This window comes from Rhea americana, unplaced genomic scaffold (genome assembly GCF_003343005.1).
Source record: "Rhea americana isolate MKP2758 unplaced genomic scaffold, rheAme1 scaffold_273, whole genome shotgun sequence".
NCBI classification, from domain to species: domain Eukaryota; kingdom Metazoa; phylum Chordata; class Aves; order Rheiformes; family Rheidae; genus Rhea; species Rhea americana.
Genome location: NW_028186394.1, coordinates 162,180 through 187,942, shown reverse-complemented (window position 1 = coordinate 187,942; position 25,763 = coordinate 162,180). Strand labels below are relative to the sequence as shown.

General features: G+C 45.0%; 2 protein-coding genes across 2 annotated transcripts; one reads left to right on the top strand and one right to left on the bottom strand.

Moving 5' to 3' along the window:
- Window positions 1-72: 72 nt before the first annotated feature.
- DPP7 (dipeptidyl peptidase 7) lies at window positions 73-25,568 on the bottom strand. The gene is made up of 13 exons (XM_085308297.1): window positions 25,423-25,568; window positions 25,153-25,266; window positions 23,544-23,683; window positions 22,669-22,832; window positions 20,050-20,185; window positions 16,486-16,567; window positions 14,534-14,700; window positions 11,974-12,034; window positions 3,191-3,309; window positions 2,951-3,107; window positions 2,041-2,105; window positions 1,301-1,371; window positions 73-676 (listed from the first exon to the last, which is right to left on the bottom strand). The coding sequence occupies exons 1-13, from the start codon at window positions 25,487-25,489 to the stop codon at window positions 535-537; spliced, it is 1,485 nt and encodes a 494-aa protein (XP_085164423.1). The 5' UTR covers window positions 25,490-25,568; the 3' UTR covers window positions 73-534.
- LOC146593979 (kelch-like protein 9) lies at window positions 4,072-11,347 on the top strand. The gene is made up of 4 exons (XM_085308296.1): window positions 4,072-5,464; window positions 7,100-7,352; window positions 9,405-9,565; window positions 10,707-11,347. The coding sequence occupies exons 1-4, from the start codon at window positions 4,406-4,408 to the stop codon at window positions 11,097-11,099; spliced, it is 1,866 nt and encodes a 621-aa protein (XP_085164422.1). The 5' UTR covers window positions 4,072-4,405; the 3' UTR covers window positions 11,100-11,347.
- Window positions 25,569-25,763: the final 195 nt, after the last annotated feature.

Below are 25,763 nucleotides of genomic sequence, written 5' to 3'. Positions count from 1 at the left end.
TTTGCGTATAACTGGTTGTTGGTGGAATCCCATGTGAACTTTTGCAACTAATGACTAGTGGAAAAGTAGAAATATGATCATCTGATTTTTATTGGTTTGTCTAAAAGTAAATTAAGTTCAACCTGCAAACACAGTGTTAGGGACAATGATGATACTGTGTTCAGAAGAACAGTACCCCATGTATTTATGTCAGTGTTGTACCTGAAGCATGTTTTAAGTGTCACTGTTCTTGAGGTCTTCAAGTAAGCTTTTATTCTTTCTTTCATTTACAGTGTCTTCTCATCCTATACAAGTAAGCATGAAACCCATGTAGAGTGGTTCTGGCTTCAGTCAGTGATTTGGACTTTTGATTTTTCTTGTGATGCTTGATTGGGGCAGGTTGGACACTCCAGGTAGATGACTTGTCATCTCCTCTGCCAAGATGATGTGACTTTCTCAGTCAGGATAAACGCAGCTCAGTAGGCTGTGGTCTTTTTGCCTCCTGTCACAAACAGCAGCAGCCTAGCACAAAGGATGGAGGCCAGGTGGATATAGTCATGGTGATCCACCTGCATAAGTGCCAGACGACTTCTCCCATGCTCTTTCCATCCTTGCAGATTTCACCCAGTCATTAATGATGCCTGCTTCTAGCTTGCGTGCCTCAATGACGGATGGGGGGTCAGCTGGATTATGTCCTCTAGATAAAGCAAAACAATATGACCTAGTTAGCAGGGAGCCCCAATATGTTTCACAAGGTCTGAACACTGAGTTGAGTAAGTATTTCTCCACTTACACTGGGAAAGCCAAGCCAGGGAACTGGTGAACAGAAATTTATTGTCCTGGGAAAACAAGTTGCAACGTAATACCTAACAGGACGGGGAGAGGCAGCTAGGTTGCCAAGAAGAGCACTGAGCTCCCCCTGAGCTTCAGTAGCTGCTGCCTTCTCCCTTCAGAGCCTGAAGGCTGACAGTTAATGCCAAAAGAGAAGCTGGACTACTTTACATGATTATGTAATTCCAGTACAAGCAAAGCATGCTATAAAAAAATGTGCAAAGACAATAGTTTAGTGCTGAGCCTTAGACAAAGAGCTGCTCCTTAACAGCATGGCTTCCACAGGGTCCATACAAACCCCATATTAGGGAAGAAGATTGCTCTTCCACAGTTATGTCCTAACAGTCTGGTATTTAATTCTGTTCAAAGAAAATACCTCCTGTTTCTTTGGACTGTTGTCAGCTGAAGATAGAGCACCCAGAGCAACAGAATATTTTTTAATCCAAAGAAGAGTTTAGTACATTGAGGTTGTCAGTTACAACATACTTACCGGAGATCCAAGTGATGAGCACCGCCCTTAATAGTTACTGCAATTAATGAAGGACTTAGGCTGCTATTTATCTGGAATGAGAAGAGTCAGTGACAAACTCCAGCCACTTTACCAGGCAGAACTGAATACCAGGTCTGAAAACTAGAAGAACAGCAGGATGTGGCTGAGGAAAAGCAAGGGAAGATATCCTTGGTATAGCTGATAGCATGTGTGTGGCTACACTTACGAGTCAAGTGGTCTGTCTCAAACGAACTGAAGCCTTTTGTTGTGAAAGATGAAAGGTATCAACTCGCTCCTCTGAAATAACAGGCTCCTATGGGCCTATCTGCCCCCAGGTTGTGAACAACCTCTGAACAGGCTCTTCCTCTCACAGCAGGGATGGCCAAGCCAYGTTAAAATGAGGATTGCAGGAAAGCTGTATTATAACTGAGGGCTCTACTAACCCAAAACCTGGTTTGGGAAATTTTTGTTAGGGAAGGAGACTCCTGCTGTGTCTGCCACTAATAAAGGCACCTTTGTTGGGGCACTGTTCCAGGCTGTGTTTCAACTTGCTGTTCAAGTGTGTCCGTCACGAATTCCCAGGGGCTCCCAAATGGTTCAGCATAACACAGGAGCCCTTTGCAGAAACACAATGGGCTAAAGATGAATTGCCAGCATTGGGTCGAAAGGGAGAGGCAGGCAGGTGCATCACCTGGAGGGGCTACTGCTTGTGCTGGGTGTGTGGGAGCGCACATACTTACCCCACCCCCAGCCCACGGGTCCAAGTCTCCATTTGAAAAAATGATGTTGCTTGCACTTTTCAGATCTGAAACGCACAGAGATGACATTTGAGAGGCCTCTTTCCTGCCTATTTGCCCAAAGTTGTTTGGCTACTACAGCAAACACAGACAGCAGCAGGAAGTACAAGAGAACAAAACAAATTCTTGGCAGTTTATACGTTTCCCACTTCCTTCTAAACGAAAGACAGAAACACCTGTGTGGCTGAAGCCGGCCTGAGTTATCCTCTGCCAGCTGCCCCTGCTCCTTCACTCTCCAGGTGGGAGAGGCAACAGAAAGTTGTGCTATAAAATGACACCTGTGCTGTTTTTCAGAAAGAAATGATGCTATTCAACTCCTTGCTGCATGATGGGAGCATTAGAGGCTAGTTGTTGTGTTGGTGCAGGGAAGGAGGAGGAGGAGATGGGAGAAACCAAAGCATATCAGCACTAGAAGAAGGAGTCACTGGCATAAGAGGAAGTCAAAAGATGGCTGAGTGCAGGGAGAGGGCAGACAACTGAGCTCTACTGAAGAACTGGGAAGGACCTGGAAGCCAGCTTTTTGGGCAGTAGTGTAGCAGCTGCTGGTTGCCTGTGAGTTTCTGCCTGTATTTGTTAGTGAGATGCCCTTCCCCGTGGAGCTTATCAGGCCAGTGAGCACAGGGAAAAAAAACATAATCACAGAATCGTAGAATGGTTGAGGTTGGAAGGGACCTCTGGAGATCATCTGATTCAACCCCTCCCCCACTCCCATCCTCCACCCCTCGGCTCAAGTGAGGTCACCTACAAAAGGCCGCCCAGGACCCTCCAAGGATGAAGACTCCACAAACTCTCTGGGAAACCTGTTCCAGTGCTCCACCACCCTGCAAAGGGACCAGCAGCCACCATGACTCACCTCCTCCCCAGAAGTTTGCCTGTAGCCAGCATGCTCGTGGACTCACACCCCATTTGCTCTGGCAGTACTGCTCTCTCATGGCCTCTGTGAAGGGCATCTCAGGGAACATATCGGTCACATTGTTACTGTTGAAAGTTAAATTGATCTCAGTACAAACCTGTAACAAATATAAGAACAGTCATGGTGGGAGTGATAACCAAGGCAGCYGGTAAAGTCTGCTGCTGTTTCTGAACACAGTACCTGGTAGTCCCATGCCTCGGCGTCTGAGCCGATGCCACAGCCTGTTGGGTCGGCGCAGGGCTGGTACAGCTGGTAGATGTTGTAACACGGCGCTGTGCTGGAGGAGTTGTAGAACACTCCTGCCAAGCAGAAACACAGCACAAAGCCCAACCTGTCACTGCATTTTTGCCACATAACCCACCCTAGCCTCATGGCWCTCGTGGCCAAGACCAAAGAGAAGGATGAATATGACAGCTAGATAGGCATGCAGGGATGGGCTAGATCTAGCAGGATCTACACCATTTTTAGGTTATGATCAGAACTTTATGCCTTAGGTGCTAGCAGAGCAAAGCTTTGAAATGGGCTCACTACAATTGCGTAATAGCCTTTGCTTTTAGAGGCTCCGTGGCGATTAAAAAAAAAAAAAAAAAAAAAAACACGCCTAGGAGCACTCTGCTTTCTCTGCTCAGTCGAAGTCGAAAACAAACAAAAACCCCAAGCCTGAGTGAGTATCTCTAGCTTTGGGAAAGCGCCAGCCCCAACTCCATAATGCATTCAGGAACAGGCTATGAGCAGAAATTAGCCACTGGTGAGATTATGTTTAATTCTGCAAACTGAACAGGCTTCTCCTATCATCCTCCCCTTACCCACTAACCACCCTCCTCCAAAGTAGCTGTAGTGTGACTGCATCAAATTAAGCAAAAAGGCCAAGGACTGCCCATCACAGAGAGACTTTTGTTTGACTGTTCAACACGGCRTGTACAGGCTTGCCCAGAGGAAGCAGCACCTGACCACTGTGCCCCAGCAAAGCACAGCCAGGGAGCAGGAGAAGAATGAGCTGCTTTCGTGCGGCTAAATAGTTCCCAGCTAGCGAGACAGAGGAATGCAGTTACACAAGGGGCTGTCAGCTGCCCCTGGTGTCACAGCCCACAGGCTGCACACACAAACACTGTGCAATAACCAGCACCGCTCGCAAACAAGCTCGCTTGGCTCTGCAAGGGACACGGCGCTCTGCTCCTTCAAAAGCATCAAGGACAGTCCCAGCGAGGACAGAAGCTACTGCATTTTGGACAGGACTGCGTGAGCTGGCAGAACAGTCTCTCTCTCTCTCTCTTTCTTCCTTACTGCATGAAATCAGTTTCTACCACAAAAGATTGCCCAAGAGATGGTCTGACTGTGTACAACACCTGCGGAGAGCTCTGGGATCGCTCTCAAGGCTGAGCGCCTTTTGGAGAGATGTTGCTCAGCTCACAGAGCAGCACAGAGAGGCTCGTGTCAGACACATACCTGGTTAAACTCCTGGAAGGCATCAGCAGCCTTCGCTCGCAGAGCGAACTCTGCGATGTAACACTGGAGGCAGAAGGGGTTTGCTTTCCAGCACACAAGATCATATTAGCATCAGCAAGTAACTATTGTAAAATCCTGTTTGTTGGAAACGTGAAAAGAGCTGGAAGCCCTGATGGTAATGTCCACCTGAAAGCTGTCAGTGCTGCAGGGTTAAAGAACGTTCTCAACTTTATTTATTCCAACAAACTAGAGCTTTCATTACAGAATATCGAAGAGACGTTCAAAGCAGCAGAAACCCTGTTCGTTCGGGAAGTGATCAAGTTGTGCTTTCGATTTCTGGAAGGCTGCTTGAATTGTGAGAACTGCATGGATGTTCTCAACATTGCTAAACGACTTGGTCCAGAAGAGTTGAGACAGAAAGCCATGTGCTACGTAGGACGGCATTACAAACAGATCCTGTCTGATCCTCAGTGTTTGAAAGATCTGGACAGAAGGACCCTCTGTGAAATCTTAGACAGGACTGACACCGCAGGATGCAGTGAGCTGGAGCTGTTCAAAGCTGCTGTTACTTGGCTGCAGCATGACCACACACGGTTGAAAGGTGCAGCAGATATTTTGAGGCGTATTCGATTCCCTCTCATTCCTTTGCGGGATCTGCAGAAATACATCCAGGACATGCCTCTTATAAGGCTGGATTCAAGCTCCCACAAGTACCTTCAGGAGGCTCTAAACTACCACTCCCAGCCGTATGCCCAGCCAGTCCTGCAGACTCAGCACACAAGCCCCCGTTCCAGCTCCACTGCGCTGCTCATTGCCGGTGGCAGAACCACCGATAACCATGTATGCGGAGAGATGTGGGCAGCAGATCAGACATGCAGTTCCTGGAGTAAGGTCGGGGACCTCTGTGTGCCTGTGTACAACCACTGTGTAGCTGTCATCAATAACTTCCTCTTTGTTATTGGGGGCCAGCATCAATTTGATCCCACAGGGAAGCAGCCATCAAATGAGGTAAGACATGAGAAACCTTTAAGCTAGAAAAACATCTAGTGGAAGGAGGGAGGAGGGAAAGGAAACGACCTGTGAGTTGCCAGCTCTTACTGGGACTTGCAGCTGATAACTATTTCTGGAAGCAGCAAACTACTTATTTAAGGAAGTAACTTTTAAACACTGCAAGTGGAAAATTTCTTCCCTAAGAGATATAGTTGGCTGCTGGGATGGCAGTGTGAAAGTAGTTTGAGTTAAAAAGTCCTGAGCATCCCACTAGCAGGGAGAGCTGGGTAAAGCTACATAGAAACGTGCGCAGAGGTCATCACTGTCTGAGAAAGTCAATGAGAGGAAAAGTCACATTGGAGGTAGGAAAGAGTCATTTCTTTTGCTCACCTAGGCTTCCTGCATCTATGTATTTCTTATAGCTCTGTTCAATATTGACAGCCCTTAAGAAGGCATCTCCTATGCTCTCTGGGAAGTGACCAGTTCCTGGCCAGGTCTCATCCTGCTCATGCATATCTTTAATCCATACAAACTCTATGCCGCACAGGTTCAGCCATATTCCACATCACTCACTCAAGCAAACCCATGATTATTCATCCCCAACCTGTTGCTGCCCCAAGCCTGTTCACAGGGATCAAACTCACATCTGATATCCCCTACCATGAGACTCCCACTAGGGAGGCATGAATTAAAGCCTGCCACTTCATTTCAGAACTGATCCTTTCTTCACTTTCTGCCTGGAGAGCAAGACTTGCCCAATATTTTACATTTTTCTGAACTGCTTAAAAAAAAAAAAAAAAAAAACAGAACACATCTTTTCCATGATCCTAGGGGGTTTATTGCAGTGTTAGACTTGGTTCTGCAGTGCCACTGCAAACAACAACTCTTGTCTGCTGCCTTGAAGGTAGGAGGCAACTTAGCAACAACTAAGCAGAAGACATGAAAGTGCCAGGGCTGTGGCTTTGGCTCCAGGATACAGCTCAAGCCCAGCCCTCAGAGTGCAGTCCTGTGGATATTTCCCTTGTCTCTAACCAAGATTGACCAAACAAGGCTGAAGCGCAGCCCTTGTCATAGCAAAGTTGCTGTGCCTGCAGCATGCAGCTGCATGGTGGCACTGGTGGGGAGGAAGGGACAGGGACCTCCTCCTGCCTTTACTCACAGGAGAGCAGCAGGGAGCACTGATTCTGTTTCATAAGAGCTCAGCTGCCCTCTTTACTACATGCAGAAACACAAGCAGAGATATACAGTCTACTTGTGTAAATCTTGTTGGAACAGTTTTCAGGTGACACATGATCGTTCATGTTTGAAACTCAAAGGTATTTCATTAAACRAATGTGTTTTGCTTCCTGCTTGCTGCAAGCTAAGAACATAACTGGTGACCAGACACAGCAAACCTGCAGGAACACAATATCTGAGATCAGAGAACATGCATGGCACTTGCAGGGTGCCAGCTATATCAGGGAGATACTGAAAGGATTCTGCTGTGTGGCTGGCATTGGATGTTGAGCCTACATATCCACAGCCTCTTCAGGTCTGAATGTAACCCCTTCTTCAGCTTAAAGAAAACATTTAAACAGTTCTTGACCCCAAACATGAGGTGTAAAGTCAATTGCCTGCCTCCTACCAACCATCACTGTCCTGATGCGATTCTAGGTTTTCCGATTTGATCCTCGCAACACCTCCTGGCTCCAGGTTGCCAGCATGCTGGAGAGGCGAACACGATTCCACGCAGATGTGCTGTATGACTGCATCCTTGCTGTAGGTGGTGGGACACTGCTGGGGAACCTCACTCGCACCGTGGAGTTGTACCAGCCAGCTGATAACAAGTGGGAGTTTGCAGCTCCTTTTCCTATACCTATCGCTGATCACGCAGGCACAATCCACAAAGGAATCCTCTATGTTTCAGGTGATACAGCTTGTAGAAATCAGCATTCTACCACATAGCTTCACTGAGTTTTGCTGGCATCTTAACAATACAGGCCAAGCCTGAAACCCAGCCAATAACCCCCACAACTCCCATGTCCTTCTGCTGGGTTACCACAGCCTCACTGCAATCCTGAATGGCAGGAGCTATTTTCTCTTCACGATGTAAGAAGCGACATCATCTGCTTGCAATCCACACTCCTGCTGCTTTGCTCTTGCAGTCCTGGCTAAAATTTAAAATCCTTACCAGCAAAAAAAGGCAAACCAGGGGAGACTGTCGTAGCGTTAGGGATGGGATTAAACTCTAGCATTAATTTGAATGGAAGATGTGGAACCAACTCCACTGTACTGCTTTATTAGTACAAAGTAAGTATAATGCAGGCTCTTACCCACCGGGCTCATACAGCTCTCAGTCTATAAGGGATCCTCAGCCTTTACTGGCATCTTTAGTAGATGGTGTAGTATATTTAACAATAAAACAGCATGAATACAGTGGTTTACACACTTTAGGAAGTTGCTGTAGGACCTTTAGCTTTTGTAAGTACTAATTTGGATAGGAAACAATCTTCAGTTTGCCCTAGGAAAAGTACTGTACCATGTAAGAGAACAATGTTTGTATTTGCTTCTGCACTTAGAAGAGCTAGGCCAGTCTGCCATTGCCGTAGGATGCTTGCTTCTTAAACACATTAAGACCATCTGGAACCATTGTACTGATCCAATCTAGGCATCTGTTTTTAATTTAACCATGCAATTGCAATGAAGGACACTTATCTAAAAGGGACCAATGCCCTGAGAGCAGCAAAGGCTGTACTTGGGCTGATTAATCATTTCAGGTTATCTTAGAGAGACGTATTCTACTGCTACCAGTGCTCTGCTACTGGCAATGAAGACAAACAGAAAGAAAGGATAACAGCTCAGAGGAATGGCTAAGGAACTACATGGCTCAGATTCAAGTCCCTGCTTTGACAAAGCTAGCTGTTGCTGCCACAGATAACTCATTTAACCTCAGCAGACCTCAATTACTATCAAGGAACAAGGACAAAACTGCTGCTGTGCCACACAACCGCAAACATCTTGTAAGTGAGCTCAGGTGGCTAACACTTTCCCAGAGATATCCCTTACATATAGGGCTTTTCCTGAATTCATTCATTTCCTTCTAAACCAGTGGGTTAACTCCAAATGGGATTTGGCCAGCAAACTAAAAAAATAAAAATGCTAATTCAGTACAAGACTTAAAAGCGAGCTCTGTGCAGACAAAAATTCCATGCCCAGAAAGAGCATCAAAGCTCCAGTGAGTTGTGGCATATGTTCACACCTCAGATATCACCTTCCTTGTTTGCAAAGGCTCTTTGTGTTTTGGAATTCAACAGGCAGACAATTAATGAGGTTTACCCTTCAAATCACATCATCTCCCTTCTGCAAAACATTTTTTTAAAAAAATATACTGCAATCATGAAATGCTCAATGATGAATGTCTAACAAAAACAAAAACTTGACAATAGCAATAGCAGACCGGCTCTGACTTTCTGAAAAGATCGAAGTTCAAAGAACTTTGAATACTTTTCTTTTAAATAATCATTTGAGAGACTGCATAAGCTGGAAGCAGATTCCCAAACCACAGCTGTTACTGCCTCCTAGTTACACCTGAAATACCCAAAGAGAGCTGATACAAAAATCTTCCATAGAAAACTATCTGCAGAAACAGCTGGGACTGTTTTTTGTTTTTAATATCTCAGAAGCTCAAGTTTTAAAGCCTCCAGTCCTCACTAACATCCAGCAAAAACTGTTAACAACTGTCCTTTTGGGTCAAGAAGGCTTCCTCATTTTCAAATCTGAGCATGCTAAGGCAAGAGAGAAGTCTATGTCTTTGGAGTGGTGTCTTTTGAAGGCTCCTAAAAGAGCCGAAATTCCTTTTGTTCCACAGTGATATGTTGTCAGAAATAGTTTCTAAAAGCTCTGCTCCTGTTTGCAGAGGGTTTGCTTGATGTCTGAGAGAATGGTGAATGGATTTTCAAGACTTCTGCTTTTCTTCTAGGGGGCTTCTCTGGTGGTAAAACCTTACGAGAAACTTACAGTTACCTCCCTCGCCTCCGACGCTGGGTTGGTAACTGTGCCATGACTTTCACACGCTGTGATCATGGGATGGCTACAGTCAGAGACAGGATCTTCTGCATCGGAGGAAGAACATTAAATGGAGTAAGGTCATTTGCTCCTATACTATCAAATCTGATCTGAAATGGAGTCTCTGCACTGCTAGGTTCTGGCTAGTCATTCCAGCAGGATGACCAATGACTTCATTATTTTTGTCTCTTAGCGGACAGATACAGTTGCAAGTCAGGCTAACACTTTTATGAAAATGTGCCTGCCATTACAATTGTGTACAGTAAAAGCTCCTCTATTATCCCACCTTATTTGCTACCACTGTAAAGGCTGCTTAGAGAATCAACTTTTTTTAAATAGGAAAAGCATACAGTTCTCTGCAGCCACAATCTGCTGATGCAGAAAAACCTAAGGGTAAAACCGATCACATAAAAGCCCAAAACACACTTGACTATTTGATTCTCGTTGTTTGAGCTGAGAGGGGTCTAACTGTTGGCAGACYGGGAGATGGATAGACTGTCTGTGGTGAGGACACTAGCCTTGACTTTGGCCAGGATGGGTTCAAGTCCTGGAATGCAACTGAAGTTTCTTCAAACCTTAATTTTCTCTCTCTGAAATAGGACCGAAAGCACTGCCCAACCTCCTGAGGTGGGGGGCTTGTAAGGGGACAGCAGTGCTTTCAAAGATCATTCAGCAATTCTCATTTCAAAGTGTAAAGACTCACTTTGCCCCATTTTAGTATGACCAGCAGTGCTACTTTCAAAGGGAGGACAGGAGGAGGAGAGGAAGGAGGAGAACTCTGTTTACAAAGAGAAACTTCACATCAAGTATAACATCAGATTCCTTCAGATGACACAAACTCACTTATTGTCCACAGTTCAATGCAATATAACACTCCTTAGATGAGTTCCTCCATAATGCCTTAAGTCTATGATGAGCAGGCAGGACTTGGGCTATGCTAACTCTGATCTTTCTCAATTCATTCCTCTTCATTTTCACAAAAAGAACAAAGCTCTTTTAGAGCAGTTCTCCAGGGCCATTCTTGTGTGTTATTCAATCTCTTCTGAGGCTCTGATTGCTAAATCTGGATCACAAACATGGCACCTTGAGGTCTGTAGTATTCACACAGATGTTGAGGCAGTGGCTTCCTTTATCATGAACCAAATGAGCCTGACAGGACAGTAATACCCACCTGTGGCATGACACCATGGGTTAGTGTTGATCTGATTATTTGCAGGTGGAGGAATGGATTCACGTCAATGAGACTGAATATTATTGTCCGGTAAGCAATCAGTGGACAACATTAATGATATCCCCGTTCAACTGCTGCCAGTTCAGCATCACAGCCCACGAGTCTACACTCTACCTTGTGGGAGGTGGGTCACTGCAGCACATGCAGAAGAAAAACAATGTTTTCTTGTATGACACTGTTGGGCGGGTATGGAAGAAAGCCAGCACTCTGCCTAACGCTCTGGTTGATCACGCCTCTTGCATGATTAAACTGCCCCAAATTAATGAAGCCAGCGAGGAGGGGAGAGGCACAAAGAGCTCACCCACTGGCAAGAGGCAGAAGTCTACTCTCAGCTTGTTTATCACAAACAAAGAGTCCCACTCTGCTTCTGAGAAGTAGGATGTGAATGTGTGAAGAGGCCCTGACAGTGTTTGCCAATCCCTCTTAGGTATTTGAAGAGCTCCCAAGTATTTTAACAACTCTAGTAGCTCTTAGCCAAAACCTTAACCTGTACTTTGGATTTGGTACATTCCTTAGTGTTATCGTGGTGATATGCGCAGTTTGTAAGAAAAAAATAGATTTCCAACCTTACTAAGCTGAGCCTGAACACTTTTGTTATCTTAGAAATAATAATAATAATAAAAAAGATCCCTTAAATCTATTTTCTGTCATTCATAACCTGTTTTTCCTGAACAAACAATGATGATACATAGAATTTATTTTTAATGAGCAACTTGAGATTTTCATCAAGAATATCTTTAAAAAGAACTTCAATCTGTAATAGCTTCCTTACAAACACTGCTGGCTGACAATTAAATATCCACAGATACACATACAAGGTATTTAAAACTGCATTGCTGCTGGATGGAGACTGTGGGGCATTAGGATGACAATTTTATCTGCAACATGTGGACCAGAGAACTTCCTTCAGTGAACCTGTGTCTTCTTGAGCTAGAATATGGGTAAACTTTTTTTAAAAAAACAAGTTAACTTAAGAGTCCACATCTCATGGACAGTCAACAGGCTAAGGGGCTGCAATGGTAGAAAAGTCTCATGAGAGTAAGATTAGAGAGGTAACAATGAATTCACTGCCCATGAAATGATAAGTATGCAATAAACCAATACAGTGCAGGGCAAAATATTCCAGTGCAAAACTGAATTCTTATCAGCTCACATGATTTAGAACCTGTGCAATAGTGGAATTGCTCTATTTACAGATACTTCTAGGAAATGGAGTTTTAAATAAAGGACTAATCTGATAAGATCAACTCACCAACAAGAGCTGCCAGGCCTTCAATTGGGTCTGTGTGGGCAAGGATGTTCTCACAGCCAACCTGGATTAAACACATGACAGGTGAATTGTATATAGGTAATTTAAAAGATGCACATGTTCACAGAATTGGTAAGGTTAGAAGGGACCTCTGGAGATCATCTAGTCCAACCTCCCTGCTCAAGCAGGGTCACCTACAGCATGTTAGACAGTGTTGCATCCAGGTGGGCCTTGAATATCTCCAGAGAAGGAGACTCCACAACCTCTCTGGGCAACCTGCTCCAGTGCTCTGTCACTCTCACAGTGAAGAAATCCCCCCTCACGTTCAGGCAGAACTTACTGTGGTTCAATTTCTGGCCATTGCCTCTTGTCCTGTCACATGGGACTACTGAAAAGAGTTTAGCCCCATCCCCTTGACACCTTCCCTTCAGGTACTTATACACATTGATAACATCTCCTCTCAGAGCCTCTCTTCTCCAGGCTAAACAAACTCATCTCTCGCAGCCGGTCCTCTCTGGGCAGATACTCCAGCTCTCTGATCATCTTTGCAGCCCTACGCTGTACTCTCTCCGCTAGCTCCATGYCTCTCTTGTACTGGGGAGCCCAGAACTGGATGCAGTACTCGAGATGAGGCCTCACCAGGGCTGAGTAGAGCAGCAGGATCACCTCCCTCGACCTGCTGGCAACACTCTTCCTAGTGCACCCCAGGATTCCATTGGCCTTCCTGGTCACAAGGGCACATTGCTGGCTCATAGTCAACTTGTTGTCCACCAGCACTCCCAGGTCCTTCCCTGCAGAGCTGCTCTCCAGMAGRTCAGCCCCCAGCTTGTACTGGTGCCTARGGTTATCTTTCCTGAGGTGCAGGACTCTGCACTTGCCCTTGTTGAACCTCATGAGGTTCCTCTCCACCCAACTCTCCAGCCTGTCCAGGTCTCTGTGAATGGCAGCACAGCCCTCAGCTGTATCAGCCACTCCTCCCAGCTTGGTATCATCAGCAAACTTGCTGAGGAGGCACTCTGTCCCTTTGTCCAGGTCATTGATGAAAAAGTTGAACGGGATGGGACCTGGGGGACACCACTAGCTACACAACTCCAGCTAGACCCTGCACCACTGCTGACAACCCTCTGAGCTCTGCCATTCAGCCAGTTCTCAACTCACCTCACAGTCCACTTGTCTAACCCACACTTCCTGAGCTTATGTAGGAGGATGTTATGGGAGACAGTGTCAAAAGCCTTGCTGAAGTCAAGGTACACACCATCCACTGCTCTCCTCTCATCTACCCAGCCAGTCATTCCATCCTAGAAGGCTATCAGATTGGTTAAGCAGGATTTCCCCTTGGTGAACCCATGCTGATTGGAGTTAGTTAAGAGGCCTCCATTCCATAGAAGGACTAAGCTGGAAAATTTAACAGAACTTTGACCAGGGTGGTTGTGGTGGAGGCAAGTATCACACATTTTATGGTTCAGCTGCTTTGCATGGGCCTAATGGAATAGTTCTTTTGCTCCTCCCAGCACAGAGGCAAAATACATAGAAACAGGGAGAAAGTACTGGGATAAAACAGTTCATTCATCAAGTTAAGCAACTGTAGCTGTTCTGAGGCCACAGGGAGTCAAAATGGTTTCCAGTTCTCTCAGTTAGAGAATTTTAATGCTCTTCTCAAAGGAAATTAGAATAATTATTTCCATTTTATAGAATGTTGAACAGACACTGGAGGGGAACTGAATGCCCACCTGAGCCAGGAACAGCACATCCTAAGTCCCTGTACAAGAGGTAGGGCAAGCTACACTGTACGGTATGCTTTTTGCTCCAAGCAGGACTCGAAGCACAAGTGCTAGCTGCTGCTTTGCCATGAGACCAAAGGCAAATAAAGCCCCATTGGTGTGGTGTGATGTCCAGTAAAGAACATCACTAGGCTGATCTTTTTTTTCTGCTAAACTAAGAGTTGCAACAGCCACTGGGGGTTCAGGATCTAAGTTGGGATCTTTCAAAAGAAGCTGATTACAAAGAAGTGTTTGTAATCCCCTGAGAACTAAGCTCCTTTCCCCAACTTGAGCATCTCCTACTCTCTTGAAAGTAGATAGGTTGTGCAGTCCAAACATCAGATGTTTCCCTACATTTATTCTGAGATATATCACCTTCCCAGCTGATGCTCAAAAAGAAGCCAAATTCTTAGACCTCCAACTCCAACCACCAAAACTATGAGTGTGTTGAGGTAGGCTACAATAAAACTGTACTTTTTGAAAAGATGCAGAAGGATTTTAGTTTTTAAAGCTGAAATCAACAAGCTTGCATGGGCCTTCATATCTTAAGTAAAAGCAGAGTATGGTAGGAGTGGGTCCAGCCAGCTCTCCCAGATGAGCCTAACGGTGGTGAATTTCAAATACAGCAGTTTAAAACAGGTGTAGATTTGCTGTCAGAGTGGAAGAGCTTTCTCCTCCTGTCACCATCACCTGATAGTGTGCTTCTAATCCTAGGCTTTGCAGTCCCTCCCCTGCATTCAGGTCTTGGAGGTGCATGTCCATAGCTTCAGAAATTGAGATTCTCACCAGCATCTGATACTCACCTTAACTGGATTAGCAGGGAGGTGACCCATGAAGTCAGTTTTATAGGGGTAGTCCATCATGGCCATCATGGTGAAGGCATTTCTAGCAAACCCAAAAAGTTGGTAAACATCTTCCTTGCTGAAAATCTTATTGCATGTGGCCATTTTACTGCTGATTTTATCATAAGCTGCACAGTGAAGGAAAACAAAATGCACAGACTTCAACAGAGTAAACTAATACCAGACTTCAACATCTAGTTTTACTCAGAAGTAATGAGCTGTCATAAAACAAAGATGAAGTTTCCAATGGGAAGGATATATTACTCTTAGTTTACACAAACATGGATGTTAAGCCACGCAGAAAGGCTGTGCCTGAAAACTCTGCACTGGCACACATCCAGCCCTCTCCCTCCTTGCTGAGTCACAGAAACCTCTCTGGAGAGCTCCAGATTGAAAAAACACAGTCTGAGACAAACACAGTCCAGACTGACACAGTCAGAAGAACAGCTAAGTATAAACCCGTCATCCCTGGTGCCCATTTGTCAACCTTTTCCTCTCCCCTTCAAGCACTACTGGCTCATAGGGGGACCTGCTGTGCTTTGCAGTGCAACACTTGGATTCCTTAGCACAGCCAGGTGAGAGTCTCATTGGCTAAGCTGTTAGCACAGAAGGACACGCTATAGTCACAAAAATCCCAGCAGAATTCGCAGGTTAGAAGAACTGGCAGGAAAAACTCTCAGCAGCTAGGTACTCATGCAGTAAGAACTGCCAAGCTTGCATAAACCTGGAGCTTACAAGGTCGCTAAGGACCTTCCTGTCACTTTCCTACCCTGAAATATGCCTCCAAATTTTAGTATTAGGCAGAAATGTCAGCTGAAGATCCATCTTTAAAAAGATTCCTTCAAGGGATATTCCACCTACTTTTGCATTTCTGTTGGAGAAAGCTGCTCCCTTCCTCTTCCTAATATTCCATACTCCAGAGTCAAAGCTCCTGTCTGTCCCTAACTCTAAAAACTAGCTAACCAGAGCCTGACTATCTTCAACTGGACATCCAATGCCTAAGACCTGCCTCTGGATATTTGCTTGAGAGGCTAAGCCTTAAATTTGACCTTAGCCTAGTCACTCTGCTACAGGAAGTGTGGTTCCAGAGTCCCAGGCAAAGCTTGGGTGTCTTAGATACCTAAAGGTAACCTAATTTCTGCTGCAACACAAAATTGTCTCAGAAAGGCATTTTGGACCCTCTCCTTCTTCGGACAATTCCCAGACCAGTCACTACAATAAGTCAGTGACAATAGCTCACAGGGAGGCACACAGCCACAACTTCTGATGTGCACTAGCACAAGACCAAGCCAAGCCTTGAGGCTATCTTCCAAAAAAGAACAAGAACCCACTGCAGCTACTCCAAGACCATGCAGAGCTCCCAGGAAGAGCTATATCAGGCCTTAATGTCTAGCCTGACTTAACTGGGACACATTAGAGATCTTCATCAATCTCTGTCCTTAGCCTAGCCTAACCGTCCAAAGTTGGTGATGAAGGAGACTGATGGCTGCTACAAGGCACAAATTTCCTTGCAGATATCAGTCAGCTATATGCAGTAAGCTGGGCCACACTGTTGCCATACCCATCTCAACAGTTTTGAGCACTGTGGGTGTGGAGGACAAATATCTAGTAAAAGATCAGGCTTTATCAGCATCAAAATGCAGGTGTAGCTGCACTTTAAGCTGGTTTCATTAACATGGTGCAAGCACCCACACAGATGCTTTCATTTTGATGTTAGTCACTAATTTTAATGCTACTAATTCATTAAATGAAAAATAAGTCATGCTATCAGAAATTAAAGGTCAGGTGAGCATTTCCATTGATTTAGCTGAACCAATTTTAAGACCTAACTAAAGTAAAACTGACTCAACACTTTTTCTACACCCCCAGGACTCTTCCTGCCCAGGTGCACTTGTGAATGCATCTGTCCTTACCTCCACTGAGGTACAGATCCTTAATTTGCCGGAATGCTTTGCGGACAGCTATGACACAATCTGGGCTGGACTTCTGAAAATCCTGAAGGGATAGAAAAAAAAAGACATGAGATTATGGTTGCACAGAGAAGATAATAGCTGTGAATTCTACACCAAGAAGCAGCTGCCAGAAGTAGCAGAAGGTCACAGGGTTCACTGCAAGGGGTAACTGGTCCACTGTGACCAGAATAACACTTGTGTCTCCAAGATTGGTAAGCAGGCAACAACTGTTTCATTGTCTCTGCCAGGACAAGCTATTAGACAAACCACTTCCCTGTGCTAGGCAATAAGAGAGGACATATTCCTTCGCCAGGACATAGGTACAGGTTGTTAGGCCCCAAGGCTTTTTTTTTTTTTTTTTTCCCTCCCTCAATAAAGTCCTCTTTCTGCACTTTGTCTATGAGAAAGAGTCCTGAAGAGATCAGTTATGCATGGGGGGCAAAGCCCTGGACTGGGTAACAATACCTGCTTTTCTTCTTAGCCTCACCAGGTAACCAAAAAGACCACATCCTTTTTCATGGGAAAAACATTACTGATTTCCTTGAAAAAGATTTTAAGGTATGTTTGAAGAGTTGAGGATGGATGTGCTGCCAGAACAAGATGTTTCTGCCACTTGTGTTAGCAATCCAGACTGTTTCTCTTTTGTTAGCTTGTAAGGCAGTTTGAGATTTGCTAGTAATCACAACTTTGAAATATTAGGACTTATCAGGACTCTTTAAAAGTCTCTTTACCTATCCTGGAGTGGTGTTAAGTAACCACTAATCATTTGTTCAGCATTTTTCTTACAAAGCACCAGTTATAATTAAAAACAGACTTGGAATCTTTCCTTCATTCCTATCTCTTTTGTTTGACAGTTCAGCTTAGAGATAGCACTTTTGAGTTATCCACAAAGTTTACTTGGGCATCCATTTTAGGAGCTCCAAATCCCTTTCTGGATGGCCTCATAAATCTTCACTGACTCATGGCTCTAGTTTTGAACATGGGGACAGATCAGCTTGGGGCAGAGAAGCAGTTCCTGCTCTGGCCACAGTGACTGCTTAGTTCCCTGCCTGACACGTTAAGGAGTCAGAGTCACAGAGTGATTGAGGTTGGAAGGGACCTCGAGATCATCTAATCCAACCCCCCTGCTCAAGCAGGGTCACCTAGAGCATGTTAGACAGGATAGCTTCCACACAGGTGTGAACGTCTCCCAAGAAGGAGACTCCACAACCTCTCTGGGCAACCTCTTTCAGTGCTCTGTCACTCACAGGAAAGACATTCCTCGTACTGGTGCCTAGGGTTATCTTTCCTGAGGTGCAGGACTCTGCACTTGCCCTTGTTGAACCTCATGAGGTTCCTCTCCACCCAACTCTCCAGCCTGTCCAGGTCTCTGTGAATGGCAGCACAGCCCTCAGCTGTATCAGCCACTCCTCCCAGCTTGGTATCATCAGCAAACTTACTGATGAGGCACTCTGTCCCTTTGTCCAGGTCATTGATGAATAAGTTGAACAGGAATGGATCCCGTACTGGCCCCTGGGGGACACCACTAGCTACACAACTCCAGCTAGACCCTGCACCACTGCTGACAACCCTCTGAGCTCTGCCATTCAGCCAGTTCTCAACTCACCTCACAGTCCACTTGTCTAACCCACACTTCCTGAGCTTATGTAGGAGGATGTTATGGGAGACAGTGTCAAAAGCCTTGCTGAAGTCAAGGTACGCACCGTCCACTGCTCTCCTCTCATCTACTGATTTCAGTTTTCCTTAGCAGACCACAATAAACCCGGCAACAATTCATCTGAGCCATTGCAGGAGCAGAGGTAGGAACCACTACAGTTGTTCCAAGGAAAGCTGTCCCCATTTGGTAATCAGAGCCCTTCGGCTACCTGCTTTAGTCTTTTAAATCACAGTTAAGTCAGATGTCTACACTGATCTAAATTTGATGGCATGAACAGTCCCTGCTAGTAGTAAGCTTTCTGAAAACATGTATGTGGCTATGTGAGTATTGCTCACACAAGTGCTTTCTGTCCAGCTGCAAGGACAGCTGGCGCATATGACCTAGTCTTAAGCAAGCCATATGCAAAATACTTTGTCCTTTGCTCACCTCCCCCATAAGCCGAAAGTTTAGGAAGCTTGCCAGAAATCCTCAGTAAGTCACAGAGAAAGTTGCTTTGAAACAACACACTCTGACTCATGGAAACAAAGAGGAAGAGAGAGCTCTTGTGGTGACTCATGAAATGTTTGTGCCTTTATTAGTACTAACAGCTCTCAGGAGCATTCTCTCACCAAGGGAAGCAATTGAATTCAGACTTACTTCTCTTCAAATGCACAGACTGCTGTTATGTAAACACTCTGAAGGTAAAATAAATTATTTTAAAAACAACACAAAGTGCTTCCTTAGAATCTCAGCACAGAGGTCTGTTTATTGCTGTGGAAAAAAAAACTTATTTAAGATTAATTGGAAATAGTTTTTCCACAGAAGAAGTCAAAGCTCTAATGTGAGGGATATGTAACAATTCACAGCACATTCATAACAAACAAAACAGCTATCAGCTGAACAAGGCTTTTGATAAAGAACTGGCTTCATCCATGGAAGAATTCTCACTGCTGGTTCTGCTAGGTAATTAAGTGGTTTTACAATTTTAATTTAAAAATAAGTAATTCTAAGGCGAGTTGTCTTTTATTCTCTTCTATGCTTAAAGTTTTACCTTACTATTGAGTTTGTTCATTTTCACATTATACTTTCCTCCTTACATGTTCCAGTAACGCTGTCTGTGATTTAAGTTCCTGTATTTAAATAAGGTTTTCATATACTTAACAGGAGCAAAAAGACCAGTTTCATAAACAAAAAGTTCATGTAAAGCCATCAATGTCACCCATATCTAGAAATCCACATTGCAAGTGATCTAAAACAGACACTACAGATTTCAGTACTACCAGGTAATCTATTTCTGGCTTTGTAAATTCAGTGTAATTTAGCTCTTAGCAATACCACCTTCCCGAGGGTTCTGATGCTGTCAGAAAGCAAAAGACACGTTTACATTTGGGTATTAACTGATCCCAGGACACCCTGTGTACTTTCAATCTGTGAAATGGAGACCTGTAAGCTTGTCAGTGAAATGCAGTCATTTTGGGACTAAGGAGCTGCTGTGAAATGTTGTTATCAATAGGAAATACAGCATTTTGTGGGAGGATTTGAAGAAAAGCTTATCCAAAGGAGGTTCAACCAAACACAATGCAAAAGTTTCAGGTTGGGATCTGGCCAAGTAACTAGTAATGGGAAAGTGAATCTTTACTGGTTCTAAAGGTGCTGGAATTCAGACCTGCTACTCAGAGCAGCACCCTTTGGCCCTGTGCTGCCTACAGCTAAGGCAATGCTTAATCATCACATCTGCAGCTGCTGCTGCTTTTTCTTACAGGTCCTCATTTAACTGCATCCCCCACCTAGCACTGATGCTGCTAAAACCGATGGCTGCTTAAAGACGAGGAAAAAAAAAATGCTGCTCTCTCAATGAAGAAAAGTTGCCGAAAAGAACGGTTACTTACTGCAGTTACATCTCTAAAGAACTGAGCAGGGTCTCCAAGACCAGCCACAGACAACAGAGGAGCACTGGCAGCTAACGCTCCAGCCACAATGTTTGGGTATTTCATCCTCATGTAAGCGCTCAACATTCCTCCATAGCTGGCACAGGAGAGATAAGAGAGTTATGCCCTTTAACACACACATTATAACATTAGTTCAGACCAGCGGTCACAGGCTCACCTATCCAAGGCAAAAAGAAGTCTATGGAAGTTTAGATGTCCCATGAACGTAAGAAAGATCTGGTTACGGTTGATGTATAGCACACAGTATTTGCAAATTGGCCTTTTCCCTAAACACTCAAGCCAGCTGTGCTGAAAATATAGCAGACCAATTGGCTTCTGCAGTCAAATGAAAACAATGCTTCAGTATTTAACACCATACCATCCTGAGAATTTCCCGATAGCTTCAGTGCAGAACCCAGGTTGGATCTAAATAAAGCTGCCCCTGCCTAAAGGGGTTTAAAAAGGATGTTTAAAAATGGATTATAAAGACTGTCTACATTCTCAGCAGAGGCTGTCTCTGAACACTACAGAACATGCACTCCTCTAGTGCTAGAAAGTGGGAGGTGTTCCCCTTTAGGCACCCCAAATAACAGCAGTGTAGATGAGTAGCGCAGATATAGGAAAGTGAAGACGTCATCAAATATTGCAATAACTCTCAAAGCCATCTTGATTGCTTGGGTATCAGGGCCGCAGCTCTGCAGATACAGCAAACATTGCTAGATAAACCCAAGGTCAGAAAAGCTATCCAGCTGCAAATTTTTCTGGAGTTATTCTGAGGCCACTCCTGGGAATGGCAAATGACTCTCCCAAATATGGGTAAAATTCTGACTGACTCCAAAGTCCTCATTCACAGCTTAGAGGTATTCAAAGTCTCCCTCCCCATCACATTAAACAGTTGGAAGGAATACCATTCCCACATCACCCACAAGTAAAACAATATACATCTCTCCAACCCTGCTCTTGGAGAAAAACTTTAGCTGAAACCAGCCACAAGAAACTTCAGTTCAAATTTGGCAAAATTATAAACAACTGAAGAGATTTTTCATGGGAGAAATTGTGCAATTCCTACATGGCCTTATTTCAGTATGCCTCACGTGAGTTCAGTGCTGTCCAGACCTGTGGCATATTGAGCTCTCCTCCAGCACAAGGAGTTGTAGCAACCTCTATCACGCAGCCCAGGTGTCAGGTCTCATAGAATCCTTCTCTCACTTCCATGCTCCAGGACATGCTCAACTCCCAGCCCCTTTTGGAGCAGTTACAGTTATAATATTCACAGTATAAACACAACTGAGACCAATGGTCCCTCCACACTGAGGGAGGGACAATACTAAGTCATGTTTAGTCACCATGACAGCAAGCTGGATGTGTACTGATAACTTACTGGTCAAACACTTCATAGTTCACTGCAACCAAGAAGCCCTGCACCTAGTGATAATCTTTTAAAGGGAAGTGCTTCTTCTAGGTGTGTGGAAGAGCCTTTCAATAGACAGGGATATCTGATTAACAAGGTTCTAAAGGTTCTGAACTGCAACTGCTGCAAGGACGGACTTCTGCTGGGAAGCCAGGAACAACTAAGCAGCAGGTTGCAGAGCAGAATTATGAAGGAACCTACAACAAAAACAGCTGGGAGTTGTTAAAGAGGCTGTGTTTAATACAAAGCTGGTGGCCCTAGAGAGAACATTTTACCCATTATTAGTTAGTTTTCTGCATTTCTAGTGTAAAACGTTCTGATCCTGCAGGAGTAATCACCCATATTCTGCAGTTCTGGCTGATGTGTATGCTGAAAGCTTCTAGAAACACCCTGTTAATGGTGTTTCTCCAAAGCAAGCATGAACCAACAAGACTGGTTTGAGTGATCTAGAGGTAGGACCGGTAGACCCAGACAGCTATGTTCCTTTCAATTGCAATGGTTAACATCTGACTTAGGAAACAAAGAAAACCTCTGATACTCCTCAGTTAAACCACCACAGAAGGGAAGAGCCCTGCAGCGGAGGACTCAGTATAGGGTTTTTTTTTCAAATTGCATTTTTTATGTTAGAGCAAAGACCACCTTGTTAAGCCTTTGTAGTGCTTGGGCAAACAAGTTCATTTAAAGAGATCAGCTCCTTGGGATCTGTTGACAGAGTAAGGAATGTTAGAGGTCAGCACTGCAGAAATCTAGTGTTTATTGTATTTCAGTAAAAAGGAAGAAGAGCGAAGAAAGAACTCCTAAAACTTCTAGGTGTGGTGGGCTTGGCCCATCTTGTCCTCTCTAGTATCATAAAAATCATCCTAGCTTGGCTTCTCCTCCATGACTGCTGCATACACCATCCAGCTAAGTCCAGGTGACACAACCTTTTCTGATGCAAGGCAATGGTTTGCATGTCCTGCACCTGCTTTGCCAGGTACTTGATTGGAGAAGACAATGCAAGATTTGGGAGGGCTGAGAAGACATTGGGGTAAGATCTCAAGAGCTCAGGCACAAGCAAATCTCTTTAGGACTGCTTAGAGCTCAACCTTTACAGCTTGCTTCAGGGCCAAATGGTTCTATGAGACTGTGGGAAAGGATGTAGAGAAGGGAATGAGCACACAAACCCTTACCTGCCTCCAAAGGCAACAACAGGGCAGTCTGTGGCACCATACTGCTGTTTGAGCTCAGTAATTAGCACCACATAGTCAGCCAGGGCTTGTTCCACAGTGAGCAGACCAGTCTTCTTCTGCTGGGTTGACTCAAGTCCAAATGGAAGAGACTTTCCATAGTACCTCTGAAAGGAAAAAGATAAGCTGCAGAAATGCTGGTATTGAGGTATGGGTCTTCCCTCTCCTCACTCACTGCAGTCAAGCCTGTCCAAGATAGTCATAGCTGTCCCTTCTGAGAAGTAAGTGACCATATACTATGGAATAAGTATGCACAAATGCGTAATGGTAACAGAGCACCTGGCATCCTCTAAGTCGTTCTTAATTGAGGAAGTGCCTTTTTTCTTGCATCTGCATGTGACAAGAGTTCTTCATTCTTCCTGTAGAGGATGAACAGCCTGTGAGAAGTAGGTGCTAAGTGGGCCCTCAGCATGTGCCTCTCAGCTGAAATCCCCATGGAGAAAGACAAAGGGAACAGCATAATCTCCTAATGGATAGGTTGGGGGATGATAGATTTGCTAGGGTGGTATGCCTAGGCAAAGCCTAGTCTGAGAATTTGCAGGGTAGAGTCAATAAATATAATCCAAACAAAGTAACTCTCCAGTCCAGCGTGAAGCTCAAGACTAGCAGAAACTACTTACAAAACACTGCACTAAAGCAAAGCAAACAAACAAAAAACAAAACAAAAAAAGCCACCACGGCAAGTTTTATTGAAAGAATAGTCCATTTCCTGGATTGCTGCTAGGCATATTAAAAGAAAAAAGAGAATTCAGGGGCCAAGGCTGATTCAKAGGCACAGGACAAGAATCTATAGTATGCAAAATGACTTAAATACTCACATGCTCAGCAAAAATCACTAGTGCTTGCTGTTCTTCTGCTAATTCAAATATGAAGTCAGAGTTCTGAGCAAAAGTCCAGATGTCACCTTCATTGCCAGTATAAAAAAAGATTGGTCCAAATCCTTTGTTCCAGAACTTTGCTGCATGAGACAATTGGCAGAAGCAAATGAAAGAAATTGTGGAAAAAAAAATGCTGGAGAATGAAAACGCTCTACTTTTTAGCGACTCTAGAAGTTTGGGCGGGAGCTTAATAAGAACCTAATGAAATGGCTGAAAAATTCACTCAGATCAATGCTGCGGGACACATATGTTAGAAAGACAAGGCTACAGAACATCTCTGACTTAATAAGGGGTAAATGAATCTGGAAGCATCTCATATGAGTCTCCTAGCATTAACAGAAGTGCCGGAATTTATTTTTTGGCATTCTCAATGTAGACTTGCCAAATAAGAGTCAGCCTGAAACTTTTCATTAGTGAAACTGCTGATTTTTGGTAGGTTTGTTAACAAAGGGGCTGATCCTGTGTTGCATTTGCTTTGAGGATCAGGTAAGAAACTGAAATGCTATCTTTACTCTGGCATTTCTTCCGACATGCTTCATAGATCCTGGAGTAAACAATCATTCACATGATCCAAACACATAAGTCAAAGAGGTTGTTTAAAAACGCATCTATTTCTAGACTGAAATCTTGGGCAACTCCCAGCTAATCTCGAGCTAGTCAGCTGGTTAGTTGTGAAAGAGTAACCTCCTTCAAATTCACTCTGATATCCTGAAAACATTCACATTGCACAAGAAGCAGTAAAGGAGAAGAGAAACTACTCACAGGCATTTTGAGTAAAAAGCTATTCGTAAACCACCCACACTGCAATGTTAATGCTTTGTTTCTCCCCAGTATTATTCTGCTCTAATTTACAGCCTGCCCAGGCAGGACATACAAATAAAATGTATTTAAAATGCAGTTAGCCAATGCTTTAAAGCAGGCAGTCCCAAGTTTTCTTCAAAAAAGGTCACTCGATTTGTGCAACTGCCACCTTGGACATGCTGTCAAAAGTCATCTCCTCGATTTCTTCAAAGTTCTTACAAGCAGAATTCAAGTGTCTGACACTGGCTATTTAAACCTCTGTCTTTTTAGTCATACATTGTTTCAAAAAGCCTTCTCTCTTATCCTTGCACAAAAAAATAACTCATTACTGGGGACAGAAGCATAGACACTGCTGATCGCTTCCAGGAACCTCTTTCAGTGCTCAGCAGAGTTTAAGCTACATAAAGCTTTAGAGCTGTAAATAATGCAGCATATCAATTCAAGAGATTCCTTTCTCTGTACTTAATGCAACATTTGGGTCACTGTTTGCTTTTCCTGCTGTACTCACTGAACTGAGAGATCGAAGGGGAAGAAAGGGGAAAATAAGGAAAGTGAAGAGGGGAAGAACTTCTTGAAGAGTCTGTACTCGGATTAAAGTGGCTGCTCAGCACAGCTCTTCGAGCACCAAACGGAGGGGCCTCTACCACACCACGAGGGCAATTAAAGCTTAAAACGGAGAGAAACTCAGCTGCGGCCCCTGCCAGAGCCGCGCCTGGGCTGGGAGCGGCCCGGCGGCCGCGGGACCCACCTGACACCAGGTACCGCTGCTGGAAGGTCTCGTTGCCGTAGGTCTCGAAGTTGAAGTGGTCCCGCACCTGTGGGAAGAGCCGCTCCTCCAGGCCGGGCCCCGCCGCCCGGGCGGCTGGAGCGCGGCAGGGCCGTCAGAGAGGGGCTCAGCCCAGCACGGCCTGGCCATGCCGACTCGGGCTGGGACGCCCAGCCCGACCCCCAGCTAGACGCCGGGGCGGTTCGGGCCCCCCCTTCCCGGATCTCCCGCTTAGGTCCGGGCCCCACGCACCGGGCGCGCTGCAGGCCTGCGGCGGCAGCAGCAACAGCAGCAGCAGGGGCAGTGGACTCGTTCCCATGGCAACCGGCCAGCTCGTGCCTCCGCTCCGCGCGTGCTAGACAACTGCTCCCGCACGGGAACACCGGACAGCTAGTCACATGATCACGGGGGACTACAGGATCACGTGACGACGGGACACGTGATCAAGGTGGGTGCCATTTTTACCGAGGCGCCGCCATGTTGTCTAACGGGGCGTTCGCTCGGGATATGCTTTCGGAGGTGGGAGGGGAGGTCCTTTCAACAAGGGGATCTAGCTGTAGATGCTGTGACCTGATGCACCCAGTGCTGATGGG